The sequence below is a fragment of the Paralichthys olivaceus genome, chromosome 10 (genome assembly GCF_024713975.1).
Source record: "Paralichthys olivaceus isolate ysfri-2021 chromosome 10, ASM2471397v2, whole genome shotgun sequence".
Classification (NCBI taxonomy): domain Eukaryota; kingdom Metazoa; phylum Chordata; class Actinopteri; order Pleuronectiformes; family Paralichthyidae; genus Paralichthys; species Paralichthys olivaceus.
Genome location: NC_091102.1, coordinates 13,421,926 through 13,435,787, shown reverse-complemented (window position 1 = coordinate 13,435,787; position 13,862 = coordinate 13,421,926). Strand labels below are relative to the sequence as shown.

General features: G+C 39.9%; 2 protein-coding genes across 4 annotated transcripts; both read left to right on the top strand.

The window, feature by feature from the left end:
* Nucleotides 1–200: 200 nt before the first annotated feature.
* Nucleotides 201–3,467, top strand: LOC109631138 (tubulin alpha chain). The gene is made up of 4 exons (XM_069533498.1): nucleotides 201–360; nucleotides 1,624–1,846; nucleotides 2,061–2,209; nucleotides 2,373–3,467. The coding sequence occupies exons 1-4, from the start codon at nucleotides 358–360 to the stop codon at nucleotides 3,348–3,350; spliced, it is 1,353 nt and encodes a 450-aa protein (XP_069389599.1). The 5' UTR covers nucleotides 201–357; the 3' UTR covers nucleotides 3,351–3,467.
* Nucleotides 3,468–4,444: 977 nt separating this feature from the next.
* On the top strand, nucleotides 4,445–13,784 carry dnajb2 (DnaJ heat shock protein family (Hsp40) member B2). Of its 3 annotated transcripts, XM_069532787.1 has the most exons (11): nucleotides 4,445–4,766; nucleotides 6,041–6,133; nucleotides 6,526–6,635; nucleotides 6,948–7,001; nucleotides 7,356–7,466; nucleotides 8,136–8,210; nucleotides 8,439–8,571; nucleotides 9,026–9,096; nucleotides 9,449–9,748; nucleotides 13,071–13,135; nucleotides 13,277–13,784. In XM_069532787.1, the coding sequence occupies exons 2-10, from the start codon at nucleotides 6,069–6,071 to the stop codon at nucleotides 13,097–13,099; spliced, it is 948 nt and encodes a 315-aa protein (XP_069388888.1). In that variant the 5' UTR covers nucleotides 4,445–4,766; nucleotides 6,041–6,068; the 3' UTR covers nucleotides 13,100–13,135; nucleotides 13,277–13,784. The 3 variants fall into 3 exon arrangements, with proteins under 3 accessions (XP_069388888.1, XP_069388886.1, XP_069388887.1); XM_069532786.1 differs by lacking the exons at nucleotides 13,071–13,135; nucleotides 13,277–13,784 and adding an exon at nucleotides 11,589–11,801 and having other exon boundaries at nucleotides 4,487–4,766; XM_069532785.1 differs by lacking the exons at nucleotides 13,071–13,135; nucleotides 13,277–13,784 and having other exon boundaries at nucleotides 4,448–4,766; nucleotides 9,449–12,591.
* Nucleotides 13,785–13,862: the final 78 nt, after the last annotated feature.

Here is a 13,862-nt window from a genome sequence, read left to right as displayed (position 1 = left end):
ACTTACTATGAACACTTACACTCACAAACAAACACACAAATTGACAAAATAGGGCAGATGAACCACAGGGGTAAAGACAGAGGGCAGTTTTTTACACATAGGCCTCTAATCTCCAACTGAAAGACAAAGAAGATAAAAGTAAGGGTGGATAGCATGACACAGTAAAAGGCACTTCCCTCTTTTTTCTTTTTTTTTTTATTGCTGCTCCCTCTCGCCAATGAGCTGTGCAGCTGCCTGCTGTGGTTTCCTGCCTGCCCCCTCCACATCCTTGCCTATATAAACCCTGACTCTCCCTCTCCTCCACACTTTTGCCCTGAGTCTGAATCCTCAACGTCAGTCGAAGGACAAGCAGACACAATGGTGAGTAATTGCTTGGGTGGTGACGTCGCCTTGAGATTTTTTTTCACCCTCTTAACTTCATCCTTCTCTTGTCTCTGCTTCTCAGCATTAGATGGATCACACAAGTAGGCTTGTGTGACGCACACAGTTCTCCACACAGTGGAGTTGAAGGTTACTGAGAGAAAAGCAACATTATCCTGTCAGATGACTGTGGTTGTTTGAGCTGAATTTATGGAATCAAACTCAACAGTCTGGGTCAGAATTCAGTTACTTTAAGAGTTTGACTGCTCTGACACATTTGTGCTTGTTTGATATACTACAGCTAATTGTAAAACAAACAATATGTTACCCTAGAGAACAAGTAAGAGGGATTGCAATTGTGTGTTTGCTGAGGAATTGAGGAGTTTTTGTGGCTGCTAGGGAGTGACCGGGGTAATCGTGGCAGTGGGGGATGGATAGGAAGAAGAGAGAAAAGAGGAGTGGTCTGGCCCATGCAGTATGAGTTAGCTGGCAGCCATTTTGCAGCTGTTAGGAGTTTTTGGTTTGAGAAAGGAGGAGGAGGAGAGAGAGAGACCATTATGCAGCTGTCAGCAGGAGATTTTAGTCTGAGAGAGAGGAGGAGGAGAAGGAGGAGGGGAGAGAGAGAAAGGGAGGGAGGGAGGGAGAGAGGGAGGGAGGGAGAGAGAGAGGAGAGAGATCCCTGACTGTTATAGCTCTATGCAGCTGGACAGGATGGGGAGGAGAGGGGCACAAAAGGGAGGAGTGAGGACAGGGAGGACATACAGGATGGAGAGGACTGCGAAGGTTTTCTTGAGTCATTGACTTCCTGTCATACACGTACTGACATACTTTATATACAGTATATATATATATATATATATGTATATAATCCTAACCCTACATATAACCAAAGCTGCAGTTCATCTGGATCACTATGCGTCTTACTGTAACCTGAACGCTGCCGTGCCTGTGTAGGTTTTCACAAACATACAGACAGTGTTGAGCAGTCAAAGTTTATTTTTCAACTGAAACACTTCCTCGGTGGACTGAGAGCAGACGTCATACAAAAGACATGAAGTTCAAACAATGAACATTGACACCATTGTGTATGAGAATACAAAAGATGTTCTATGCTCTCATACTTTTCAACCCTGATAGTTATTTCTAAGCTATCACTGTTGGATACAGGCAGTACTTCTAATGCTCATGCGTTCAGTAACACATTTACATCTGGATAGTAAAAGTATGTTTGATAACAACATTCATTTCCCTTCTTTCCTTCAGCGTGAGTGTATTTCTATGCATGTCGGCCAAGCCGGAGCCCAGATGGGCAATGCATGTTGGGAGCTGTATTGCCTTGAACATGGGATCCAGCCTGATGGACAGATGCCCTCTGACAAGACTATTGGTGGAGGAGATGACTCCTTCAACACCTTCTTCAGTGAAACAGGAGCAGGAAAGCACGTTCCTAGAGCGATCTTTGTTGACCTGGAACCCACTGTCATCGGTCAGTGTTATCCACATCATTGTTTGTTTCATTTAAACTTGTGCACATTCAAATTTATATGAAAATGAAATGTATTCATTTTTATGTTAGAACATGTTACAACTGTTATACTTCCAAATATTTAACTAAGCAATTATTAACTACTATTATCTAAGGGCATTCTTCACATAGGGGCATAATATCTTACTCTAATCTTTAATTGTCCTTTTTATAGATGAGGTGCGTACAGGAACCTACCGCCAGCTGTTCCACCCTGAGCAGCTGATTACAGGAAAAGAGGACGCTGCCAACAACTATGCTCGTGGACATTACACCATCGGAAAGGAGATCATTGACCTAGTTCTGGACCGGACTCGTAAACTGGTGATTGCTTTGAGACATTCGTTTTTGCATTTAACAATATTTTAATCTCTCCAGAGTGATCAGAGTGGTGACTGGTCAGTTTCTGATTCTATACAGTAGTATTGATTATGAAGCCCTCATGCAATTTTAATAAATCTAATTTAATAATCAATTTTCTTTTCAGGCTGATCAGTGCACTGGTCTGCAGGGATTTCTAATCTTCCACAGCTTTGGAGGAGGCACTGGCTCAGGTTTCACCTCCCTGCTGATGGAGAGACTTTCTGTTGATTATGGCAAGAAATCAAAACTTGAGTTTGCCGTCTACCCAGCCCCCCAGGTTTCCACTGCAGTGGTGGAGCCTTACAACTCCATCCTGACCACCCACACCACCCTGGAGCACTCCGACTGTGCCTTCATGGTGGACAACGAGGCCATCTACGACATCTGCCGCAGGAACCTCGACATCGAGAGACCAACCTACACCAACCTGAACAGGCTCATTGGCCAGATTGTGTCTTCAATCACAGCCTCACTTCGTTTTGACGGAGCCCTGAATGTTGACCTGACAGAGTTCCAGACCAACCTGGTGCCATACCCTCGTATCCACTTCCCTTTGGCCACGTACGCCCCGGTCATCTCCGCTGAGAAAGCTTATCATGAGCAGCTGTCAGTCGCTGACATCACCAATGCTTGCTTTGAGCCAGCCAATCAGATGGTGAAGTGTGATCCCCGTCATGGTAAATACATGGCCTGCTGTCTGCTGTATCGTGGTGATGTGGTGCCCAAAGACGTCAACTCTGCCATCGCAGCCATCAAGACTAAACGCACCATCCAGTTTGTGGACTGGTGCCCCACAGGCTTCAAGGTCGGCATCAACTATCAGCCTCCGACTGTGGTTCCTGGTGGAGACCTGGCCAAGGTGCAGAGGGCCGTGTGCATGCTGAGCAACACCACCGCCATCGCTGAGGCCTGGGCGCGTCTTGATCACAAGTTTGACCTCATGTACGCCAAGAGGGCCTTTGTCCACTGGTATGTTGGGGAGGGAATGGAAGAGGGGGAGTTCTCAGAGGCCAGAGAAGACATGGCTGCCCTGGAGAAGGATTATGAAGAAGTTGGCACTGACAGCTTGGGAGATGAGGATGAAGAAGGAGAGGAATACTAAAGGGCAAAACATCATCACACATTCCAAAAGTTATCATGAATACAACACATTCCCAACAACCTTCTGATAACCTGTGATGTTGACATGTCAGTAATATCAATAAAAAGTTCAAACAAACCTTTTCAATGGTGATCATTCTTGAACTGTTTCAGCATTTAAAAAGTTTATCATCTGCATACCAAATGAAGAAAAGACTTGGAGAAAATACAATTATTAGCAATCCACAAAGAAATACTTAAATCAAAGTAACTTTAGAGTAAATTCTAGACTGTACACTTTGTACATATGCATTTCATAGAGTGATTTTCCCAGTACTGTTTTGTTGGATTTCATGATTCGATTCATGTGCACCTCCCAATCATTATAAAGGACATTACAGTTTATCTGCCTGTGCACATTTCCTGCTGTAGCTTTACTCCACCACCAGATGGTAATGAACTGACCACAAAGTATATTTACAGGATTGTCCGTAGTTAACACTACTTAACGGTCCAAATAACTATGACTGTACATCATGAGCTCATCATGTGATCCTGACCAGTGAATTCCCTGATGAATCACGGTAAACTAAAAGTATACATGTCTCTGGTTAATGTAAGACTTGGTATGCTCTAAAGGTAAATGGGTCAATGAAAAGACATTTCCTTTTAAAATTAATTATATCCATTCTTGACCTGTTGCTTTATTCTATAAAACCTATTTAATTAGATACAATTGCAGTAAAGTTAAATAATAATATTCTTATTTTTGGCTTCTGAAACCCCCCAAATTCCATGTTATGTTTTCAGATAAGATATATATAAATTCCATTGGAAAGGAAATTAAAAAATAATTTAAACAAAAACTTGTTTAATTACATTGTTCTATATGTGTAACATTTATCTTGAAAATACCTTTTTAAAATATCTTTTTTCGAAGCTTTATTTGTCATCGACCCAAAAACATGTCATGTCGGTTCAAATAACTTTATTTATCCGTTAACAACTTAATTTGATAAAAGAAGCCCCTGAAGCCTGAAGACAAATGTATCATCTTTATCATTTATTTATCTCACAGCAACAGGCGGACAGTGGGGGGGCGGGGAGGGGCCCGGTGACGTCACCAAACATGTTCCAGAATGTGGCTCTATTTTTCCCCCCCTCCCGGCGGATGGTGACGTAGGACGTGCAGCTGTCAAAGAGCAGGACGCAGGGGGGTAAACAGGGCGGAGTGGTCCGGTCTGCTACACCCGGCGGGGGTATCTCGGGGGGGAGGTGAGGCCACAGAGACCCACAGCGGCGCCGGGCTGGTGTCAGGGCGGAGACGAGCACGGAGTCACTGAGGACAGAAGCGGGGAGTTAATCCCAGAGGAGCCGCTAACTCACCGTCCCTCCACCCAGCTGGACCCTCGGCTACACTCCTCGCTGCTAACACACGGTACGTCCATCGTAGCTCCGCCGACAACATGACTCAGCATGTAGCTACCGCCACTTTGAAGTTCACCTTCATAGGAACAGAACGAGAACAGCCATGTTGTCATTAATGGGAGCACAGCCAGCACCTGTCCCTCCCCTCCCGGTGGATGGAGCCTGTAGGTTCGTGTAGGCCCGCTGACATGACCGAGGCAGTTGTCAGATTCCGTGAAGCCAGAAATAACATGGTAATAATGGGTGTGTGAGAGCATGTCTGGTCCGCAGGGGAGCACAGGGAGCCAAGATTAGTTTCACTGCAGTTTGGAAACACCCTTCAACTCCGCTAACCTGTAGCTGTGCACTGTGGAGACTGACAGGAGGTCACCAGCGTGATGATGAGAGATGTTATCATCTCAAGGGTGACTGGTAGTTTCACTGAAGGTGTTTATGTGTAATCTATCCTTCTATCTGTCTGTCTGTCTGTTTATCTAGCTGTCTGTCTGTCTGTTTGTCTGTCTATCTATCTATCTGTGTGTCTGTCTGTCTGTCTGCCTGCCCGACTATCTATCTATCTGTCTGTTTGTCTGTCTACCTGTCTATCTATCTATCTGTCTACCTACCCATCTGTCTGCCTGCCCGACTATCTATCAGTCTGTTTGTCTATTCACCTATCTCTTTGTCTGTCTGTCTACCTGTCTATCTATCTGTCTGTCTGTCTGTTTGTCTATCTATCTATCCATCTATCTATCTATCTGTCTGTTTGTCTATTTATCTATCTATCCATCTATCTGTCTGTCTGTCTGTCTATCCATAAATCTGTCTGTCTGTCTGCCTGTCCTTGATATATCCATATACCAGTGCTCATTTGTTGCAGATTTACTGTGTAGGATAAAGATAGACAATAAATCTTTAATTGATCTAATATCAAACAAACTAGAAACTTCTCATCATCAAATATTAAATCTATTTGTCTCATTATATATCATAAAAAATAGCTATTACCATACTCTACATCATGCCTTGTATTTAGGTTAATACCCCCCCTCCATACACACACACACACACACACACACACACAGTGTTCAGAGGCACAGACACCATGCATCAAACGTAAACACAAGAATAGTTAAAAATAAAGCTAATAATCCGATATCGAGGCAAAGATACCTGACAATACATCTTAGAGCCATGTAGATGACCCATTACCCTTAAAACTGGCATCCTTAACAGAATATGTATGTAAAATCAGAGCTGACTAAGTGCGTTACTCAAAAGGAGACTTTTATATTTTGATTTCAGAGAGGGCTGAGGAGAGACAGGAGGCAACATGGTGGATTACTACGATGTCCTGGGAGTGTCCAAAACAGCCTCTCAGGACGACATCAAGAAGGCGTGAGTATCCTGATTGTTACATACTTGTTACATACAATAAAAAAATATTTTAATTTGGATAGACAATTTAAAAGAAAGCATGACACAACATAAATAATACAACACAAAATAAATTCTGAGAATATATTTGCAGTGTCACATTTAAGCCTTTACAATAGTGGCTTCTTCAGAAGCAGCGATTTCTTAGTTCCATGTCTCTAGTAATTAGGAACTGTAGTTAACATTTGAAATCATTTTAAAAAGTCTTGTTTAAAAACATTGTCAATTGACAGTGTCAAAAATACACCACCATTAACAGATTGGTTAATGGAAATGGAATGGTGTCATGTTTAGTGCATATCATTTGTGCACTTGTATATGAGTGTGTATGTCTCTGTTTGTGTTGACTGTAGGTACAGAAAACTGGCTCTGAAATGGCATCCCGACAAAAATCCAGACAACAAGGAGGAAGCAGAGAAGAAATTCAAAGAAGTTGCTGAGGCCTATGAAGTCCTCTCTGAGAGTACGTGTGTGTGTGTGTGTGTGTGTGTGTGTGTGTGTGTGTGTGTGTGTGTGTGTGTGTGTGTGTGTGTGTGTGTGTGTGTGTGTGTGTGTGTGTGTGTGTGTGTGTGTGTGTGTGTGTGTGTGTTTTCTGGGCTCTTGGCTGAGCAGTTGATCTGTATCTGATGCTGTGAGTAATAAATCTAAGTAAATGTATAACATGTTAGTTGATTTAACATGTTTCGGGTGTTTGTATTTGTATTAATTGACAGGGTTTTGTTTACATCATTAAACTTGACTTCTTTCCTTTGCTTCTACTTCTTTTCCTTTGCAGAGAGTAAACGTGATGAGTATGACAGATATGGAAATGACAGAATGGGACACACAGGTAAATAAAAAGCTGTTGTTGTGGTGCTGTGATATTGTTGCATCCATTATCGGTATAGTTTTATACAACTCAAAGTCACATTAATGCTATTTACTTATAAAAGCAAAATTTTAGGACTGATAGTTTGCTTGGTCTCTGTTTTTCTCATCCTTCTTTTTTCTCTTCTTCCATTTTATTCCTTTCCTCTTCTATCTTGGCCATCACCATCTTTCCACCTACCTCTATTTATTCTTTCCCTCTTCTCCATTTTTCCTCTCCTCACTATTCCCTCATTTTACTCCTCAATCTAATCTTCTCCCTCTACTCTTTCTCTTCCTTCTTCATCCACCTGACCTCAACATCTTTATCTCCCAGGTCCCTCCAGCTCCGACTTTTCGTCAGATTTCCCATTCACCTACACATTCCGTAGCCCAGATGAGGTATTCAGAGAATTCTTTGCTGGCCAGGATCCATTTGCTTTTTTCGGTAAGCCATACACAATATACAGGCCTCTATTAGCTCCTTATCTTTCCAGGCTTGATGTTTAAAAATCTATTCATTCTATTCAATTTCATTTCCTACTGTTTGTAGTAAGTGGGGTGATAAATTCTGTGATCAAAATCAAAGGATCACGTCTGTCCAGATCAAATTCATCATCATTTTTTTCTCATGCAGATTATAATATAATTGACATTTGTATATTTATTACATTAATATAGATAAAGGAACAGGCAGCTTTGCTATTTACGCATTACGTTAATGAGTAAGATAAGAGTAACATACTTTATATGTACGAGCATGGTGGGAGTAGAAGAAGATATCAGACATTATTAAGTTGTCCAAAACCTCATACAGATAAGTTAGAAGAGCATGTGAGCAAATTACAGTTTGCAGTAGCAAGCTACTTTTTTCCTTTTCATGTGTGAAAAGATCCAAAATTAAAGCTGGAAATATTTAAACTGAATTTGTGCAGGTATGATACAACAACAGGACAGCTGTTAAATCCTACTTTGAAAATCAGCATTCTCGAATAACATCACCTGTCATCTAATAATTACATGTTTTTGTAAAGAAAATGGATATTGTCTAGTTTCCATTTAAAAAAAACATCTAAAATATAACATGTTCAGTAACAGACAAATATCTCTCATTCAGATGACTTCTCATCATTTGGAGGCTCATCCTCTCGTCTCGGCCCCAGTCGATTCTTCTCTTTCCCTTCATCCAAAGGTAACAGTCACATACTTTATGAAAGAAGCTGCTTAAACATCTCTAACATAGTTTAAGCTAAGATAAGATAATTATCTTAATATTAATAATCATGCTTCATAATCAGATTAATTTGAATTTGGGCACCTTTCTTTAATTTCTACCAACTCCAGTTAATACTTTCAGTCATGACAGTAAAGTGAATCAGTCTCCTCTCTTGTTTCCTTTTGCTGATCATCTGTCTTCCAGTTGACTTCACCTCGTTCTCCTCTTCATTGGGGGGCCTGGATGGGATGGAGAGCATGGGTGGAGGGATGAGCAACTTCAGATCAGTCTCTACCTCCACTCGCATCATAAATGGAAAGAGCACCACTACCAAGAAGTATGTAATGTCTTTCCTATAAACACCAATATTGTACTTTTAAGACAAACTGTTAAACCTTCCATTTTTAAACATATTTTCCAGCATCTTTATTAAATAATATTGATTTAACAAACCTCAGTCCAGCTCGGTTGAAACAAACGTTACATGTTTTACATTTTTAGCTCCTTTACATTTTTAAAAGCATTTTGCATGCAAATGTTATATAACTGTATATATACTATAAGATTAGTGGTGATTCAATAATTTCCTTTTCTCTTTCATTTGAATGCAACTGGATATATTTTCTTGTTTAGAATTTTATTTGACCAACTGTTCTATATTTATGAACTACAGAAGTTGTCTACAAACCTACACTGGCAATAGCAAGTGCTAGATACCATGACACACACACAAAAGAAAGATAGAAATATTTTACTACCACCATGTATCTCTGTATTTGTCTTCCTTACAGGATAAAGGAGAATGGGCAGGAGAGAGTAGAAATTGAGGAGGATGGGGTGTTAAAGAGTGTCCTAATTAATGGTAAGACCACATACTCTGACAGTAGTGATTGGGAAATTTGAGGACAAATAGAAATTACACTTTTAAATGTGTGAAGCAAAAAGCGCTGTAACATTTAAATTAATTTGTGCATTTGGTTTCATTTGTAAAATGCACATATCAAAGCTTTCAAAGACAGGAACTGTATTACTGGTATTAAGCAGTATTACTAGTAAGTTGATTTAAAATATTGGTAATGAAGTCAAATTTGTGGTATGATGGCAGCTATACATTATGTAACCCCTCTTAGTTGTGTATTACTGCATGAGTTTGCATATTATGTTACTTCAGCCCCCCTTATACACACCTGTACTGTTGTGTGTGCTGTCCCCAGGCATGGAAGATGAAATGGCTCTGGCTTTAGAGCTAAGCCGACGAGAGGGAAAGTCCCATCCCTCATCTCAGAAGGCAAAACTTCTGAACAGATCGCCTGCCAAGTCCGACAGATCCTGTCCTAGCCGTCAGCCCGAGGCCACACATCGGTCATTCAGCTCCGCCCCTTTCTACAATTTTGCGGGGACTGTGGGAGGTAGCGAGGATGAAGAAGACGATGAAGACCTGCAGATGGCTTTGGCATACAGCCTGTCAGAATTGGAAGCACAGCAGAGAGCAGCTGCTACTGACTTCATATCAGGTGCTGGGGGCAGGGGTGGAGTTTTTAAAACAAAAAAGGTACATGTGTCCAGTAATATAAAGGTTGTGACAAAGGAGAAAGATGAAGATGGGCAGGTTAAAGCAGGCACAGTGTTTGAAGATAGATGGGAAAGGGAGGGAAAGGAAAGGGAGGGAAAGGAAACCGGGGAACCAGAATCCTCTCCTGAGTCCCCCTCAACTGACAACACTACGCCGCTCAGCCAGCTCAGTGAAGAAGCACATGAACCTCCCACAAAAAATAGTGACGGCAATGCGAAAAAGAAAAAAAAGTGCGGCTGTATTGTGTGCTAAAACAGGGTATATGTATCTGGGATTCTTTATGCTTACCTCAGTGTTCAGCCTGTAGCCAAATTCTAATATAATGTGATTGCCAGAATCTTAATTCAAGGCAGTGGCTGAGCTGATGACCTTTAGTCACAATGAAGGAGACAGTGTGAGTCAGCTCTGACTGGGCCTGTGGTTTCCTGCCTTTTTTTTTTTTTTTTGTTGTACCAAAACAAAAGCAAAGGTTTAATAGTTTTGCCAAATGCATGTTCAATAACACAGGATTGTTTCTGATATATGTCAATGAGGCACTGAGGCACTCCCATCTAGAATGAAAACTACAGATTGATATTGAAAGTAGGCCACAGAATTCTTTATGGTTATTGTCAGCCTTCAACTGATCTTTATCTGACCTTAAAACTCTTCTCCCGTTGTTTGACTCAGTGTAATGATCAATCTACTTTACCAAGCTGTGGTAGCCTATACATGTAGCATGGTAAAATTCACAAGTAGAGGCAAATTGCAATGGTCAGTCAGAGCTTAAAGCCAGAGATAAATTCAGACCTTAGGGATCCGGCTAGATTTGACGAGCAGCTATACACAGGATACTGGTGCCATCGTGGTCCATGTCTCCTTTTCTGACTGTTCTGACTCCAGGTGCTGGTTATGACCAGTGACATAAAATGTTGGACAAAAGGGGAAAATTTCACCAGCAAGCTGAAAGTAATGTAATGATCAGTATAACAATTGCACTCAAAAGATTAGAAGGTTATATAATCTATAGAGAAACACTATTTAGAGCATTTAATAGAGATTTAATAATATATATATATAGCAGATGTCAGGTGACTGCATCATTGTCGCACTGCAAATTCACAGATCTCCTGCAGGCTCATTTCAAGGCATAGTGTCAGAATATGAGCTGTAAACTTGGAATCTGTTTTCTTTATGATCAAAAATTGACATCAAGAAATGTCACTTTTTACAATATGGCACCTTTTAAACTTACACACTTTGCCAAATAAAAAATACTTGGTCAGTGCAATAAGTACAATCTCCTCAATTAGAATAGGTAGCCCAGCTTTTATATTTTTTTGTATGGTGAGGAGCTCTTGAATCCTTATATTTGAATATAATATCATCACTACATTTGGACAGATTGTAGTTAACAGCACTTTATAAAGTGGAATGTGTAGGGTATTATGACTGATTACCAGTAATAGAAAATCAATATTTTAATCTCTTTGGTGCCTTTACTCATTTGAGCTACTTTTTCTCCACGAGTGGTGCTTATAAAGTCCACTGTGGCTAATCAGTGCATGGCCACCACAGATGATGTGTCTTACAGAGTAAACCCGTGGGGGTCAGTCCCCATACATATGGAATGTGTAGGTTGTAGAGATCGTCTCTCCACTCAGAGAAGCTGGGTTACAAATGTAACCATCCGTTTACAATGCTTAGATTATCACTGCAAATGTTGCCAAAAAATTTGAATGTATTTTAAGCAAAGCAAATTAACTTCACTCAACAAAGTGCATGTTTTTTTGTATTTTTAGATTCAAGCCAATATTTCCTCCCACAGAGGAACATGGCAAAACTCTGCAGCAGGGTTAAAGGGTGTTAAAGGGTGTTCTGAAGAAGAAATGTGGATGAAGAGTGATCAAATGTAACTGTTATAGATGTGCACAAGTAAAAAATGTGCTTAATCAACTAATGTCTAGGATTGTCGGAGATCCAGCTTCATTGTCCTCAAGTGCTCCTTAGAAAATACTAAAACTCTATCTGCTCCAGTTGAGCTGTGTTCTGTGCTGAATTATAGAATGTCTACAATGGGAAACTACAATGTCCTTCAGGAAACATAAAAACATTAAAGGCCCTCTTTAGAGCCGGTGTATGGTTTGTCTGCTCTGGGCTACTGTAGAAATATAGCAGTGCAACATGGTGGACTCTGCCAGACGATTTGCTGCCTGTGTAGAAATCAAGGGCTCATTCTTAAAAAACTTAATCATGAATATATTGTTTCATTTCTATTGATTAATCCGGCACTGTTTTTTTAAAATAAATGCAAATTGTGAACATGTTTTGTTTAAAACTGCTTTAGCTGTAGCTACTGCTCAGTAGGGTTACGGCCTGACTAAAAAAACTGCATCCTTCTTTGTGCTGGAACTCAACATCCAAGTAGTAGTGTAAATGAACTGCAGAATTGTGTGTTTGTTGCGTTGTGTGGCAGTATTATATTTTTCAAGAGTGCGTGCATGGGTTTTTGCTTTCACTTTTACGGATGAATTATCATCACTGACAAAACTTAAACACAGCTGTGAGATTATATCATCAGTTTAAACTAATTCAGATTTATTCTGACTAATCTGTGACTCATGTGTATCCTTTTCTTATGATGACATGTGGAGAGGGAATTAGGAACAAGGCAAATGAGTTTTCTTATATAGAAATCTATATTAACCTGTAATTTTGTGCCACTTTGAAGTTTTTACTGTTGTTTTTTTTATTTTCAGATTGTTAAATAGAAAAATAACAAATAAAGACTGAGCCAAAAGAGGAGTTGGAATATTTGATTTTTTTCAGAATATGACAGTAACAGTCACACCTTTTTCACTACTTTACACAGAATTCACGCTTTGCACCAGCGACTAATCGCACAGTTATTACTTAAAATGACAAAACATTAAATGTATAATAACAAGCTGATTCCCCTGGTTCCCTGGACCTCCATAATACAGTATATTTAAATTAGCCATTTTAAAATGAATACATATGATAGAGCACATATTTAATCTGCCTACATTTAATATCACTAATCTAATTATAATCTCTATTATTTACCCACTTCAGCCCTGTCCATGTATGTTGTGTCATAAACTGCCCATGAATGTGGCATAATCACAAACCTGCCCGTTTCTCATCTGAAGCTATTTGTTCTCCTCTCCCTGGATTTCCTGGCTTTCATGTCTTGTAAAATCTAATCGGGACTTAAGCTAAAATTTCTGTTTTTGTCTAACACTTCCTACTTCCTGTTTCAGATTCAGACTTCAAGGCCTTCACAAGCTAACCTGATTGGCTCATGCTGCTCTGTGCCCTAACCCAGGTAAAGAACCAGTGTGAAACTGTGGCATCCTGAAAGTCGGTCATAGTCCCCTCCTCTTTTTCAGCTCTCTATTTCAGCTAAGTGATGCTTATTTACATCACTGATGAAGTGTAACATGTCCATGTGCATCTGTTCTTACAGGTCAAAGGTCAGTTCCCCCATGATGCACTTGGCCACTCAGCCCACCATGGCTTCTACCTGCTGAATGACACTTAAAAAAAAAAGATGAACATTTTTATTTAATATGTTAATAATGTGTGTGTGAGTGTATGTCAGTGTGTGTGGAGCAAAAGACTGGAAACGTAGCATTATTAAGTTTGAGGAAATAGTTTTAATCATCTCTGCATTAAACGCTGATCTCCCACTGTATTTTATTTATTTTTGGAGAAAGCAGATACAATATATATGATAATATAATATGTTTTGCCCTGTTATTTTAATATTAACAGTTTATTATCTTGGAATCACAGCTTAAGCTTTCATGAAAAAATGTACTATAATAATAAAGGTAATTGGCTTATTTCCGAAAAATAATAAAAAAAATTTCCTCGAGTGAATGCATTAGGCTTCTTTAGGTATGAAATGACTGTACTGTAAAAGCAATTGTCCCTGCTTGACAAATAAAGCATTTCTTGCTTATTAAACCAAATCATTCTGTGGTAGTTTATCTTCATTAAACTTCACTGTTAATATTAAAGAATTGAGAATTACATCCACAGAAGAAATA